General features: G+C 41.1%; 1 protein-coding gene across 1 annotated transcript in view; it reads left to right on the top strand.

Annotated features, from left to right (window-relative positions):
• Nucleotides 1-12,333: 12,333 nt before the first annotated feature.
• STT3B (STT3 oligosaccharyltransferase complex catalytic subunit B) overlaps nucleotides 12,334-15,991 on the top strand; it is an 87,107-nt gene continuing 83,449 nt past the window's right edge. The window contains exon 1 of the mRNA XM_054595526.1: nucleotides 12,334-13,078. Coding sequence (XP_054451501.1) covers nucleotides 12,765-13,078 — 314 coding nt within the window. The 5' untranslated portion in view covers nucleotides 12,334-12,764. The remainder of the gene's footprint in view (nucleotides 13,079-15,991) is intronic.

Genomic DNA, 15,991 nt, shown 5'->3' with positions numbered 1-15,991 from the left:
TTCTTATGTTTTCTAGGCCCCTAGTAATAGCTAAGGCCACGTAACTTGTTCTGACCATTGGTTGTAAGTGAAAGTGATGCAGGCCACTTCCAGGCTGAAAAATTTAATTCTTCAGTCCAGCGTGTGACTCTCCAGGTCTCTGTTCTGAACATCTGCCATGGAGAGGGAGAAGGCCACTTGGTCCAGGTGTTGTATCTATACGATGTTAAAGCCTCAATCAGCCTAGGCCCCTGAGTATGGAACAGAGTCCCTCATAAGCCCACTTAGATGTGAACCATGAGTAAGAAAGAAACCTTTGTTGTTTTAGGCCTCTGAGAGTTACATACTACTTTGTTGCTTATATTATCTGGCTAATACAGTCTACAAGTTTTTACCAGGTTTTCTATGTATTCATGAAAAAGGTGTTTGATCTCTGTGAGCCTCATTTTCTTATTTTTAAAATGTGAATATTAATGTTTTCTTGGCAGAATTGACAAGAGGATAAAATGAGAGCTCTTTGTGTGCTTGGCATATAGGAAATGCTCGATAAATGGTAACTATTATAATTATTCAGTATTATACTACATAAAAGTAACAGAGAAGCTCAAGTGGCATAATGTATAAAGAACATGAAAGACTTTTTAAAGCAGGGCTTATTATTGGATTCTTATATATGGCTTATTGCTATAAAACAGCTAAAGAATATTTCCAATACAATGCATAAACAGGGTTATAATTAGCACCCATTTTATAAATATCTCTTGTTTTGATACCCAACATCCACACTCCTGTCTTTTAGTCATTGTAACCTAATTTCCCATGGGAATCCTTCTCTTCCTTCATTCTCAACCAGCATGCTTCAGGTTGCACTCCAGAATCAAGTTCCAGAATGGAACATGTGACTTAAGGTTAAGTTAATTATCATAGTTCCTGGCCACAGTAATTGGTTCTCAGAGCCACTGAGATGCAATGAGAATGCTGAGAATCCTGCGAGGAAAAAGATTGTGTCATTTTTTTTCTCCCTTGAACACAAGATATTGAATTATTTGGAGATATGATGACCATCTTCAGCTACAGGGGAAGAGCCTCTGTGAGAATAGAACCACCATGGAGGTGAATGGTACCAAGTGTATGGTTGTGATAGAGAAATTAGAGTCTAATGACATTGTTCGAGCCCCTGATCAAGTTGCACCTGAAACCCAAACAAAGCCTTAGATTTTCACTTTACTGAGTTAATAAGATATCTTTTTTCTTTATCCAGTTAAAATGAGATTTTAGTCAGAAATGATGTTTGGGTAGCCTATAAGGAAAGTGGTCAGTTTTGACTAGATGGGGTTAAAATTTGGATCACATTAGTCTATATGAGATTCCTTCCCATTCCTGGAGCTCTACAAAGTTTTTTTCTCTGTCATTCTTCCTGGATTCTGTATCAAGGGTTGAACTAGATTCTCTATAGCCAAAAATGCTATGATTGTCGTCTTTAAATTCATGTAAAGTATGCACATAAAATCAAATATAATGTTAATGTTATATGCTAATAAATTTTAGAATGTAGGTAAAAGAATTCAGGTAAGAGTACTGCTAATGTTTCTGAGTTTATTAAATAAATGAGATATATGCTGGTAAGTTTCTTAGATTTAGTCTGGTTGAATGTTGCAAGTTTCATAAATAAAACTATAAATCCTACAATTTCCATACTCTGGTTTCTCTTCAAATCGTATAAATCTTTTGCCTTTTATTATAATTTTCAAAAATTTTTGTGAATATGCTAGAGTAGAGAAAGTCACTTAAAGAAAAGTGTATTGCTCACCTACGTTGTGCTCACAACATGTCTTAGCTCAGTCTACCGTACAGAATACCATAAACTGAATTGCTAAAACAACGGAAATTATTTTCTTACAATTCTGGGGACTGTAAGTCTAAGATTAAGGTCCCAGAAAAGCTGGCCCCTGTTGAGATCTCTCTCCTTGGGTTGCAGAAGGTTGCCTTCTCCTTGTGTGCTCCTCCCATGGCTTTTCCTCTATGCAGGGAAAGAGAGAAAGAGACATCTCTTAGAGTCTCTTCTGCCTCTTTATAAGGACACTGGTCCTATTGAATTAAGGTCTCACACTTATGATCTCATTTAAACTTTACCCCTTTATAGGTCCTATCTCCAAATACAGTCACATTGAGGGTTAGGGCTTCAACATCTGAATTTGGGCGACACATTAAATCCATCACAACACATACAATGAAAAAAGAATTGAGTGGAAAGAACACAGGTTCTGGCTTCAATCAGGCAAGTTTTAGGATTAGACCCTGCTACCTACTAGGGTACCTCTAAATTGTTTTCCATGGAAGAATGTCTTATGGGTCATAAAACACAAGGAAAGCAGATTTTTACTGACCATGTTCCATCCTTGTACAAGCAAGCCAATCCTTAGATTTGAAGATGAAGAACTGCTATTACTTTGCCAAATGTTTCAAATCACTCAGTGTAATTTGGACATTTCTCTACAGAGCCAAATTTCAATATGCAGGGACTGCACTGTATGTTGGATATAACAGAACTTCATCCTCATCCACTCCTGCATTCTCTCCTGGATCAAAAGCAACACTTTAAAACTCCATGTACAGCCTCAGGTTATCCTACATGAAGGACAGCATTCCTGGCCCTTCCCCAGGGAACAAGTGTGGAGTACTGAAACTTCTCAGCGTACACTATCATTGTGTCTGGAACAAAACTGCTGAACCACAACTTCAATCCCTTGATGACATTCCACCAACTCTTTCGCCTTTTGCTTCACAGATTTACTTGACTGCTGCCTTTGCCTTCGGTGGTTGTACGGGGGGCGGGGCGGGGGTCCTTTTTTCTAGCAGGAATGTGAAACTACTCAAATTATAATATTATAGTCACACACAAGTAGGAGGCCACAGTTAGCCGAAAGGAGATGAAATATACAAAGACACCATGTAGTCACAGATATATTGAAATCTGCTTCGAGTTGATAGTAAACATTTTTGTAAACAAGTAAACGTTCACATGGCAAACAAAGTATCAGTGGAAACTTCCTTTTATGGAAAATAACTTGAGATATCTTCAGTGTCAGCTGTATAACCTTAGATGATTTTAGAGCTTCAATTTCCTTAATAGTAAAATGAAGTGGATAATACCTACTTCATTAAGCAGTGGTTCTCAAACTTTAACATTAATTAAATTACCTGGGGTGCTTACTGAAAATGCAGACTCTTAGGCCATGCCCCAGACCTACTGGATAGGGATTATTGGGGTCTTGTTTGGAGAAATATGATTTTAAGAATAAATTAAATTAGGCATCAGAGAGATACAAATTAAAACCACAATGAGATTTCACCCCATGCTGCTCAGAAAGGCCATCATTATTAAATCAACAAACAACAAGTGCTGACGAGACTGTGGAGAAAAGGGAACCCTATTGCACTGTTGGTGGGAAAGCAGACTGGTACAGCCACTGTGAGAAAGAATATGGGATTTCCTCAAAAAACTAAAAAATGGAACTGCTTTTTGACCCAGCAATTCCACTGCTGGGAATAATACCTTAAAAATCCCAAAACACCAATTCGAAAGAACCTATATACCCCAGTATGTATAGTAGTGCCATTTACAATAGCCAAGTGCTAGAAACAGCTTAAGTGCCCATTAAATGAGTGGATCGAAAAACTGTAGTACATTTACACAATGGAATACTATGCAGCAGAAAGAAAGAAGAAACTCTTACCTTTTGTGACAGCATGGATGGAACTGGAGAGTAGTATGTTAAGTGAAATAAGCTAGTCAGTGAAAGACAAATACCATATGATCTCATGTATACAAGATCATATGAACAAAAATAAACTAATGAGCAAAAGAGAACCAGAGTCATAGAAACATGAGACAGACTGACAGCGATCAGAGGGGAGAGGAGAGGGAGATAATGGTGGAAAGAAGAGGAAGGGACTAGTCAAAGAACATGCATAAATGACCCGTGGACATGGACAACAGTGTGGGAACCGTGGGAATGGGGGGAGCTGAGTGGAAGAGGGCAAAAAATGGGACAACTGTAATAAAATAACAATAAAAAAGTTTTTTAAAGAAATAAATGAGAAAATATGAAGCACCTGTTCGCACTCCCATACATGAACACTAATGCCTATTTAGAACCCCTACTCATCAGAAAAGTCAAATCTGAGATCAAGAGATGGTGACTTACTTTCAAGACACATTTGATCAAAAGAAGAAGAAATTAACAAGTCTAAGTGCAAATAAACTAAAACAAAATAGACCAATCTACTCTGGAACAAACCGGTTAAGGTACAAGATTTAGGCCAGTTACTCTGCTCTCTTTTAAGAGCTTCAGCACAACTGTCAGAGCCACAGCCACATATTGGAGGCTTATTATACATAGGTGGCCATGCATTGAACATGTCACCCTATAACTGGAAACACAATTGACAACACTGAAGAAATACACCAGGTCTAAATGCATTCAGTACTCTATGGAGCGAGCGACCCAGCACAACAGCTCAAAAGAGGCACCCTACACAGGAGGATAACTCCTTGACCCAATCAGATTATGAGTTTTTAGGAAGCTTCTACCTGAGCCGCATTTGAACCTGAGAGGGATGCGGACGCAGTGCTCCACACATACCCAAGATCTCCAGATCCTTATTTACCACATACATTTCCTCCTGCCCCAAGCTTTCCCTTCCAACGACCAGATGACCAGAAGTGTTGAGAAACTCACACATCTCCTTGGACCTTAACCAGTGACTGACAGGTGTGGGAATGGGAATGGTCCCAGATTGGACATCAGAGGCATTGTTTATACTCCCAAGCTCCCCCACTGGGATTAGGCTGGAGAACCCTCCTTGGACTTTGCTGAGACTGCATCTTTACTGGGCTTCTTCCATGTCTTTGACCTTCTCACTCCCTCACCTGTTTCTCCTGAGATCACTTCCTTAATACATCATACAAAAGCTTATCTCAGGATCTGCTTCCTGGAAAACGGATCTAACACAGATGTGCAAAGTTTTCCTGAAAAACAGAGAGATGTTCAAGACAGGGCAGTAAGCAGAAGCCCCAAAGCATTAGGAGCCATAAGGAAGCACAAGTACAGGGTTTTTGAGAACAAGAATATTGAGTGACTTAAAGGGAGATAGTCATGATGGGAACCAAGACAGAGCAGTAGAGTCAGCATATGAACAGGGCGCAGTGCAGGGAGCTGCTGAGCACATGGAAGATAACAGGTTATGCTACTGGCCTAGTAGAGTTTTGATAAGCCACCGGAATTGCTGTGTGTCCCAAAATAACTTCTTGTTTTCTGTAAGGCCTGGCTCTGCAGCTGCAGAGATGTCTTCCGGTCTCTCTTACTCCTCTGCATCCTTTCAATAAATTCCATTACACAGTAACCCAACTATATCTCTGTTCTTTAAACACTGAAAGAGCCTACAAAACCCACACCATAAGAAGTAAAATTAACACCCTAATTGTACATGCCTTTACAATACTTTAGATGTTTAAAATATTTTTATAATTATATATGCCTTCAGCTCCTTTTTTTTGTTTTTTATTCTCTTCTTTTTCTTCTTTTTGTTTTTATCTTTTGTTTAATTTTATTTTTATTATTACAATTATAATGTAGTTTTCAATTTTATAACTTCCAACTAATATGCCCTCCATCCTCCATTCTTCATTGCATAGCTAAGTGAAATAACCAATAAACTTCTAATTTTTTAGTAAATGAGTTTGTTTTCTGTGATTATTAAGTGAAATACACTTCTTCTGGATAATATTTATTATAACTAACTTTAAAATTAAACATTTGAGATAGAAAAAAATTACAATAAAAAGTAGGGAGATTTTTAAAAATGTATATACACAAACACTGAAGCTCAGTACGTATTAAATTCCCTAAAGTAAGAGAGAATCCCTATGTCAAGTTTTCTGTTTTCCTGATACCTGCAGGGTAAAATAATAGCATCTTCACATATTATAAACTTCTTCTTTGAACTTTACTCTGACTTATAAGAACATAATTTAATAAATTCTCTTACCAATATGATGCAGCTATTGATACTGGGATTGCTTGGGTTGATATACAAATAAATCCCCAAATGTATAAGGATAGTTAATAGTACTTCATCAGAATCACTAGAACTATAATAGGAATACATTGAAAGAAAATATTATTTGAAATTAGAAAAAGAACAAAGAAAAGGAAAAAAACAAAAAAATATATATATATTTTGCTAAAGTAACCTATTTACTCATCTGCTCCTATCAGGCTCTCAGGTAGAGAGGGACAGTATAGCTGCATATTAGGAAGGCACAGAACTTCGTGATGTTAAAACAAAATGGAACAACCACCTTCCTATCAGAGTAAGCATTTGCTAACAGTTACTTTATCTTCAGGAAATTTCTACTTGAATTTTTTAATGCACCATAAAAAATTCCTTCATCACTTTACAGGTATTAAATGAATACTTTCAGGAGGAACATGGTCTAGAGTAGATAGTCTAGAGGATACGCTAGATAGAACAGTAGAAGAGTTTGTTTTTTTGTTTGTTTGTTTGTTTGTTTGAAGTACAGATTCACATGGCCCTGGCTGAGTGAGTAGCTCAGTTGGTTAGAGCATTGTCCTGATACACCAAGGTTGTTAGTTCAATCCCCGATCAGCTCACATGCAAGAATCAACCAATGAGTTCATAAATAAGTAGAACAACAAATGTGTATCTCTCCTCTCAAATCAATAATAATAAAACAGATCTATATAAATTCAATATAGATGACTTCGTATTCTGAGCAACTTGCAAATAAAACTACATGTTAATTATTTCCAAAACATTGGAGCATACTACTCCAATAATCACACTTAAAGATACAAAATCAGTGATGGCAATTCTGCCTCATCGAGGATGTAAAAAGACTGCCTTAAATATAAAATTAAGTACCTTCAGCCTTACTCATAAAAGAAATGCAAATTAAAACTATCAGTTTACACCTTATTCGTCATGAAAAAGCAAACAGTTTCTTAATACACTCTGCTGATGAGGCCCGGGAAATGGGCCTCTCATACACTGTGGGTTAGGAATCTGGGTGCAGCTTAGCTGAGTCCTCTGGTTCAGAGCGTCTTGCCAGGTTGCAGTTGAGGTGTCATCTGGGTCTGCAGTCATCTCCAGGCTGGACTGTGGAAGTGTCTGCTCCTAAACTCACTCTTGTGGCTATTGGCAGGTCTCAGGTCCCTGCAGGCTGCTGGCCAGAGAAAATAATTCCAATGCCATATGGGGCCTCTTTTTAGGGCTACTCACAATATGATTGTTTGCTTTCCTTGAACTGAGAGCCGAGAAAGACAGAAGAATAGGAGAGCGAGAAAAGGGGACAGGAGAGGAGAGATGAGTTTTTTATTACCTAATTTTGGAAGTGACATCCCATCCCCTTTGCTGAGTTCTATTTGTTTGAAATAAATCACTAGACCCAGCCCCCATACAAGCGAAGGGAATTCATAGGGGGATATGAATACCAGTAATGAAAGATCATTAGGAGCCATTTTAGAAGCTGCCTATTACACCTACTCTGTAAGGTTTTCTTCCTACCTTAGCTACCTGCTAGTTTATTCATTGAAACAGAATTCTTAAAAGTGGTTGATGTGAGGCAAGCACTTCCCAGTTTAAAACAAAACAAACGAAACACCAGAGAAGCATTCGGATGGGCTCAGGTGATGGAGGGTTATCTTGAGGATCTCCAGGGAGGTAAGTCTCACCGACCTTCTGTCACTGTTCTACACACAAAAGTAGTCCCAGCAGTATTGTCAAAAACCAACCTGTATTGGGTGGTTCTTCTATGCCAGGCACTATTCTAAGTTATTTTCATGTATTGATACATCTATTTCTTACTACAACCCTAAGAAGGTGCAGTCCTTGCCCAAACTTTAGAGGTGAGGATACCAAGGGGCAGAATGGTGAAGGAATTTGCCAAAGGCCATCTGACTCAGAATTAGCAGAGTCAGGATTTGATCTCTAGTAGTATGTCTACAGAGCTTGTGCTCCAAACCACTACACAACACTGCTTCCAGGCAACATGCCTGGGGTGTCACAAGCTCATAACTGTTTCTCCCTCTCTGCTTCCTCTTCCTCTGCTTGGAGCTACAGGTCACCAGGCAGATAGCCTTGGCCAATGCTTGTCAGAAGGGAACAAGGTAAGGTTTGAGAAGTTCCTCAGTTACCAAATATTTATAAATGCAATTGTAGGCCAGATTCTGGCAGCTCCCTGCTGTGGTGTGTTCAGGACAAAAGTATGTGTCACGTTGTTTTTGTTCCTGAGAGAAGGAAACATTCTTTAAGCCCTGTGCCATTCCTGAGACACATTATCAGCACTTAAATCTTCTCTTGAATTTAGTGGGAAATGTCAAGGACTAAGGATCAATCAATTTGTCTTTTCTTGGTGCATCTAGGTCCTCTTGTGCACTTTCAAAATCAGACTTCTAAAAAGGGTGGTTTATACTCTCTGCCTCCCCATCCTTTGCTCCCATTCCCTCCTCACCTGCTGCCTTCTGGTTTCTGCTCCCTACCACTTCACTAAAATTGACCTTACTAAAGAAACAGAGAATTCCTGGTTGCCAATACAACACTATTCTGTCACTTTATTTTTCCTTAGCTGCTGGGACATCACCCTCTCTGATGGCTCTCCTATCTCTTTGGCTGCTCTATCTTGGGTTCCCTTGCAGGCACATTTTTTTTCTTTTTTCTTTTTTTTAGCTTCTTAATTTGGGAGTTGCTTAGGGTTCTGTCCTTAATCCTTCTTTCATTCTCTCTAAATTTGGTTCCACCGAAATTTTATCAATGGCCACAGAGTTCCAAATCTTTATCCTTCTAAAACCCTTCCTCTGGAGTATCAGATCTCTTTATCTAAATGCCTTTTAGCCAATTCCTCTTTGGTGTCCTAAAAAGATTTAAAACGTGACATGTTGCAAGCTGATCTGAGCATTGATCATACTCTCCATTTCTGTGGCACGACCCTCCCATCCAAGTGGCCAATCCAGAAACTCCAGACCCATTCTAACCCTGACTCTTTTTTTTTTTTATCTTGCCCTCTTGATAACCTCTCCTATCTATCCCTTCCTCTCTGGGCCCCAGTGTTTCAGTTTTGGCATCCAATTCTCTTTCCCGAAATTTGGTAAATGCTTCCACACTGGCCTTCCTGATTCTATTCTCATCCTTTCCAGCATATTCTTCACTATATGCTGCCAATTATTTTTCCCCCATCAACCAACTCTGATCATTTTATTATTGTTCAAAATGCCTCAGTGGCTCCCAGCTATCTAATACACCTCATCTCCAATGACACCTTCATTGATACTAAACATTGTGTATTACTTCCAAGGCTGTCCTTGTTCTTGTTTGGAATCCCCTCATTCCTCTTCCTTGTGTGTGTGTGGCAAACTCCTACTCATCCATCAAGTTTTAGCTTGAATACTACCTCCCCTTAGAAGTCCCTAGCAGACATGAGCCCACTGCTCTGCTCTAGATGTCCCCTACCACTCCACTCATCAGATTGCAGAGTTTATGTTTGACTGTCTGACTCCTCAGAGATGTGAATTCATTGATAGTCTATAACACTAGCAGAATCGAGAAGCTTATGTGCTGAGAAGGAAAGCAATACACTGAAGCTTCATGCACAAACTGGAAACCATTTTTCTACATTGGTAGGCTGGAAATTGAGAATTCACTGGTTTCTCTCCAATGTGCTTTCCATGAGTTTCCAAAAACTCTTCTTTTTCTTTTTAAATTATTTTTTTATTTTCCACGCTGCACTCTTGGTGATCTTTCAAAACATACATCTGATCATCTCTCTCACTCTACCTTACAAACACCACATCCTGCCTAAAATCCTTCATGGCCCCCTATTACTCCCAGCTTGAAACAAAATAAAACAATACCACAACATGACCTATCCGATCTGGCCATTTCTTCAACGCTTATCCCACATTGCTCCATTAGCAGTGTTGCAGCCCTTTTCTGGGTTCCTCACACTTGCCTCCCCAGCCACGCTGCAGGGCCTCTACATGCGTGTTTCTGTTTGGATGAGTCTTCCCATTCTTTTCTCCCCTGGTCCACTCATTCTCACCCCCCATCCTCAGCCCTAGTGACAGTCTCATCTTTTGCAGATCAAATCCCCCATGCATCTCTCTTCCATAGTATTTTTCACACGGCATTTGGGTACTTAATAGTGTGATTTGTTTGCTCATGCCCATCTCACTCGGGCTGGCTGGGGAGCTCCATGAGGGCAAGAACCATATTTCTCACGTTCCCTACTGCAGCCCAGTGCCCACATAGTGCTTGGCATAAAGGAGGCACTCAATAAATATTTGTTGAATGAACAAATGAGTAAGTGAATAAACGAAGACCGAGAATAACAGGGTTTTTCCTACTGCCTTTACTTTCATCGTTACCTTGTATTTGCATATATTTCATAACAATTTCTCAAAGTATTTTCAGATAAGCCATCTCATTTGATGTAAACAATTGACTTTAAGAGTAGAAAGGTCAGCCCGTGCAGGTGACTTACATGACTAGTAAGCAACAATGTGGGACCACAACCAAGCCTTATTACTTTTCAGACCAGGACTCTGGCCATTAAGCAACCAAAAGGAAGCCAAAGAAGATAACGTAGAACTTAATAGGGAGAACATACAAAAAAAAAAAAAGAAATAGAAATATTCAAATAAATTAAAAACAAAATAAATTTAATTTTAGGCTGACAGAACTTTGGTTCACACAACGTGGGCACAAATACTCTAAACGCTGTATTTTACCACATGTGGTTGAAGAGCATGTCACCCTTCTCGTACAACAGGGCTCAGTTAATATTGTCATAATTCTCATTAAAATGCAGATGTTCAATAAATGTCTGCTATTAAATTGTTGGTGGGAAAAGTCTATTTCTAGAAACCGTTGGATTCTCTCCTTAATGCAACTATTTATTTATTTTTATAAGAAAAGGAGAGAAAAAGTTAATCACTTAGCACGTTAAAAAAGGAGCTGGATCCATTAGATTCAAAGAGCAATCTCAAACTAAATATTCTGTTAATTTATCTAACATTTAAAAGAGCTACTATTTAAACACAATTTCTAAATGCGTTACGTTTTTAAATGACTTAAGAAAATAATTGTCTTTATATTAAGTGAATACATGCTTTTAAGTCGTTATTTATCCAATAAAAGGACAATTAACTGTTAATTTATATTAAAAGTTAATTATTTACTGAGTGTTGATTATACTGAAAGCTCTGTGTCCTTCATGGATGGGGCTTGTATCAGAGCAGTTCTAGAGTCTGTACAACCCCACTTTTAAAACTCATTTTACCTTGAGTTTAGTCTACGCGGTCGCACTTTCTTTTTGGAAAGAAAGTATAGAAATACAACCGTGCAAAATTCGTGTACGGGATCCTAAATCCGTTATTATTTAGTAAAGAGAGAATTGGGTTAACAGCTGAAAAGTCCACACAAAGTTGAACCGTTTCACTCGTTTGATGTAACGTATGCAGCCATTAGAAAAAAATCCTGCATTTGCCCATATTTCCAGGGAACGAACGTTATTTTTGCAGTTAGGAAAATAGGAGAAACGATAAAACCGAGACAAAGATGCACTTTGCCTGCCCCCTAGGTCTTTCCGGAGCTAGGCGCTGTCTGTGGGCTCTGAAGTTTTCCGCACCGGAAAAATTCTTAGCTCGCAACCTCGTAGGCCGAACGCCCGGCGCACCTTGCAGGGCGGACGGTGGCGTCGCCACGGGTGGCTCATTCGCTGAGCTGGATGCAGGGCGCCCCGGGCGGCCAAGCCCGGCCGGCCAGACACACGCGACGAAAACTAGTGTAGCGCGCCTGCGCAGTCAGTCACGTGGTAGGCGCTCCGCGCAGAGCGGGTTAAAAGTCGAGACCGTGGCAAGCCCGCGAACTCCCAGCCGGTAGGCACGGCCGTCTCCGTCTCCCGTAAGGTGATTTTGACGGAGGCCGTTCAGCTGTTGTTGGCCATCTCCTGACCCCTCCTTCGGCTCGGCTCAGCTCCACGCACCGAGCGGAGGCGCCTAGCGCCCTTCGTCGCCGACAACACAGGCGCGCGAAACTGCATCTTTCAACTGACAATGAAACCGTAGCGGGGCAGCACGGCCGCTCCGGGCGAATGGGCGCGAGGCCGGGAGGGGACAGAGAGAGGACGGTTGGGCCAATCCCCGCCCCAGCTCGCGCCCCTATTGGCGGTCTCCGCAGTTCTGGGCCCGCCCCCTAACGGACCTGTCGCGTTGTGACAGGTGGAAAAGCCAGTTCCTGTTGGGTTGGGGCGGAGTCAGAGGTTGCCTGAGCTCCTCTCGGGCTCCAGGGGGTTCCTCCTCCTGCTCCTCACGGTGGGGCGGGCGGCGGGTGTGAGGGAGAATGTCATTGCTGTTCCGATTCGAGGTGCTGCCTCCGTCTGCTCCTGTTCCTTCTCTGGCGCCCTCGTCCCGTCGGCTTTCGCCGCTGCCGCAGCTGCACTGGGAATACGGATGGCTAGTGGGGCGCTAGGGCCATCCGAGTTCAGAGAGCGGCGGTCGCGGCCGCTGCGGAGGCGTAGATTCCCCACCGCCACCTCCACCCCCAGTTCCCCGGCCTCGCGGCGCTGAGGGCGGGAGCGCGCGGGGCTCTTCCCTCCTCCTTTTTCTTCCTCCTCCTTCTCCTCCTCCTCCTCGGGTCCCCGCCCAGCACCCCTCGCACCAGGCGGCGGCGGCTGCGAGGAGCGAGACCCGCCGCCGGGGCACAACATGGCGGAGCCCTCGGCCCCGGAGAGCAAGCACAAGTCGTCCCTCAACTCGTCCCCGTGGAGCGGCCTTATGGCCCTGGGGAACAGCCGGCACGGCCACCACGGGCCCGGGGCCCAGTGCGCGCACAAGGCGGCGGGCGGCGTGGCGTCGCCGAAGCCGGCCCCTGCAGGGCTGTCCGGGGGTCTGTCGCAGCCGGCCGGCTGGCAGTCGCTGCTTTCCTTCACCATCCTTTTCCTGGCCTGGCTGGCCGGCTTCAGCTCGCGCCTCTTCGCCGTCATTCGCTTCGAAAGCATCATTCACGAGTTCGACCCGTGGTAAGTGCCCCGCTACCCCTCCCCCTCCCCCGCCCGCGGCCCGCGGGGACCCGGGACCCATAGCTTTCCCCGGACCTGGCCCCGCGTTGCCGCCGAGCCCCGCTCACTCTCTCTGGCAGAGGCGGGCGCGCCTCCTCCCCGTGGGCGAACTTTCCCCCAAGCAGCCCAAGACGAGGCGTTAGGGTCCCCGAGTGGGACCTTGACCCCGGGCGGGGCTAGTGTGTTGACTCCCAGGAGGGTGAACGAAGCCCCTCGCAGCCAACTTGCGTCCCAGAGTCCGGACGGGCCACTCCGGGAGCCGGCAGACTCGTGGCGGACTCCGCGCCTCCCCGCCCGTGGCTATCGCGTTCTTTCATTTTTGCGAGCGCGTGTTTGCTGGTTGGGATGGGATCGGCCAGAGGTTGCCTTGTTGCGGTCGGAGATGAGTCTAGATGTGCAGGAGCCCTGTCTACTCAGCCTCGCAGTTTACCCTTTCTCTTTTGTGCTGTTATTATACAAGGGGAAAAGAGAGTGAGTGAGGTGTTGTAGGAAAGGAAATAACATCCTTGAAAGTGATCTGAAAGCTAAGGACTCTTATTTATTTAACATTAGATTTTTTTTTCAAGGGCGGGTTTTTTCAAGGGCTTTAAGTGTACTCTGCACCTCACTATTCTACGAATATCTTGGATTGCTTTTTAGCGCAAAATGGTTACTCTATGAGCTAAACTGTCACCCTCAGTGTGCTGGGCACAGTATCGGAAAGCATTGCATTAGTTCCTTTATTGGTCTCTGCAGGAAGATTTGTGGACAAGAGAACAAACTACCACGGAGCCCTAGATTGTAATACCGGAGTTGCACATGGTATGTGCACTCAGGTTGACTGACCGAAATATTAGAGAAAATTACCCCATTAAAGAGCAATAGCTGATTTAGACGCTATTCTTCTCTGTGAATTATCTAGATAGAAAGATTAATTTTTTTCCAACTTGCCAACCCGAGTTTGTTTATGCCTTTTAAACTAACTAAATTCATTTTGTTGACCAATGAGCCTTGAGTTAATCTTACTTGCTAGATCTAACTATAGGATATTTATCATTTGAAATACAGAGAAAAATCTTGTCGAGAGTTACTAAATACATAAATAGTAAATATTTTGTGGAGTAAGTTACCTATATATCAAAGTACTGGTTTAGAGTTGTGTTATGGATAGAAAAATAGGTAATGTGTCATGTATTGAATACCAGAGGGGCCCACTTACGGAGAATTCAATTTAGGATAACATTTAATTACTGTGACATTCTTTTGCGAAACGTTATAATTCCATTTTAGAAGTTTTGATTTTTTTCCTGTTACTCTTTTTTTTTAGTTTTAAAGCTGTGGAAAGACTTTATTATATGTTTTATTACAGAATTAGAAAGTAGGTATGTTACTTGGAACGACAGAAAATAAATTACTGTAAAGTTTTGTGAACTAGACAGTCTTAGTCTTTGCTTTGAAACACCAAATTAGATAAAAATGAAATTGGAACCAGAAAATGAAAAGTGCTAGTATTTTACTGAACAGTGTGAAAAGAGAAAGTTCTGTTTTTTCAGATTACAACAGAAGTGCATGGCTGACCAAACATTACTGGTAACAAAAATTGTGTATTTTCAGAGCATCATTCTTACAAATGGAAGGCCTACTATTAGTAGTAATATTGAGAGTAATATTAAGGGTTGCAGAAAAATTCACAGCTGACTGAGGAGATGATTTTGTCATTTTTTCCCCTTATTCAGAAGGAAAACTAGAAATCTTTGTTAAGTCATCCAAAGTCAGTAATCATGAAAAGTCTTACTGGGTTGCTTTGCAGATAATTTTCTTTTATTTTAATTATGGGAAAGAATTAAACCTTTTCTGGTTTCAAGAATATACTTGAAGAACATAACCCTTTTTTTATCCACATGAAAATTTGTTTCACTTCTATTTTTCTATGTATAAAAACACATTTCAGATACTTTATCCTTGAGCTAAATGTTACAACATTTGAATTCTAAATCACATACACAAAGCTGATGGTATATATACTCTTCAGTCTTAAAGACCTGCTTAATTTAGTTTTCTGCTTACTGATAGTTTTAATATTTACATTTTGTTATATTTCTGATGAAATGTTTATGTTTATAATGTTAGATTTCTGATTAGTAGTAAACAGCCCTTTCTAATAAAGGAATTGCCCCTATCCCTTACTGGGAACAGAGATAAACCTAAGGTCTAAGTATAATTTAGGGGACTTTAATGAGAGAATTAGATTTAAGACAAAAGGAAATCCTATTTGCTCACTTTTCATATCCTTTAAAGATTTCAGGTACTTAGGCTTCTCATTCTTATAATTGTTGAAAAATTTTAGAGAGAGAGGGTTAAGTATAGATTGCCTGTTTAGATTTTTAAAACAGTTCTACAAAGCTAACAATAGTACCAATACTTTGATCTACAATCTAATATCTATCTGAGTGTTGTATGCTACTTTGAGAGTCTCACAGGTTACCATTTTAACATTTAGCAATGGACATGAACCTTTAATAATATTTAAGTGTTCCCCTCAGGTTCTGTATCTACAAACCAGTTTATTCCGGCCTGCCCTGATCCCTTTTTTCATGTCTCTGTTACCAGAGTCATTTCTGAAGTATTTTTAGTGAAAAGTTTACTTCCTCTGTTTAATTGTTATTTCCATAAACTTCACAGTTATTAAATTGTTTAAGACTCTAGTTAGCTGTTGAAGGTGACTGACTCATTGTCACAAAGTTGTACTTGTTTTTTAAATTGTCAGTTTCCAGAAAAGAATACATCTTACCAGTTATAAAGGGTGGTAATGGTGTTGAATATTATATATTTACTGAATTTTAAAGTACAATGCGCATTTTTAGAACTTAGCATTTTTATTTTTGATAATGATTC

The sequence above is a fragment of the Pteronotus mesoamericanus genome, unplaced genomic scaffold (assembly GCF_021234165.1).
Source record: "Pteronotus mesoamericanus isolate MK-2021 breed Mesoamerican mustached bat unplaced genomic scaffold, CSHL_Meso_final scaffold_54, whole genome shotgun sequence".
NCBI classification, from domain to species: domain Eukaryota; kingdom Metazoa; phylum Chordata; class Mammalia; order Chiroptera; family Mormoopidae; genus Pteronotus; species Pteronotus mesoamericanus.
The sequence above is the reverse complement of the archived record's forward strand: the minus strand, read 5'-3'. Positions and strand labels throughout refer to the sequence as shown.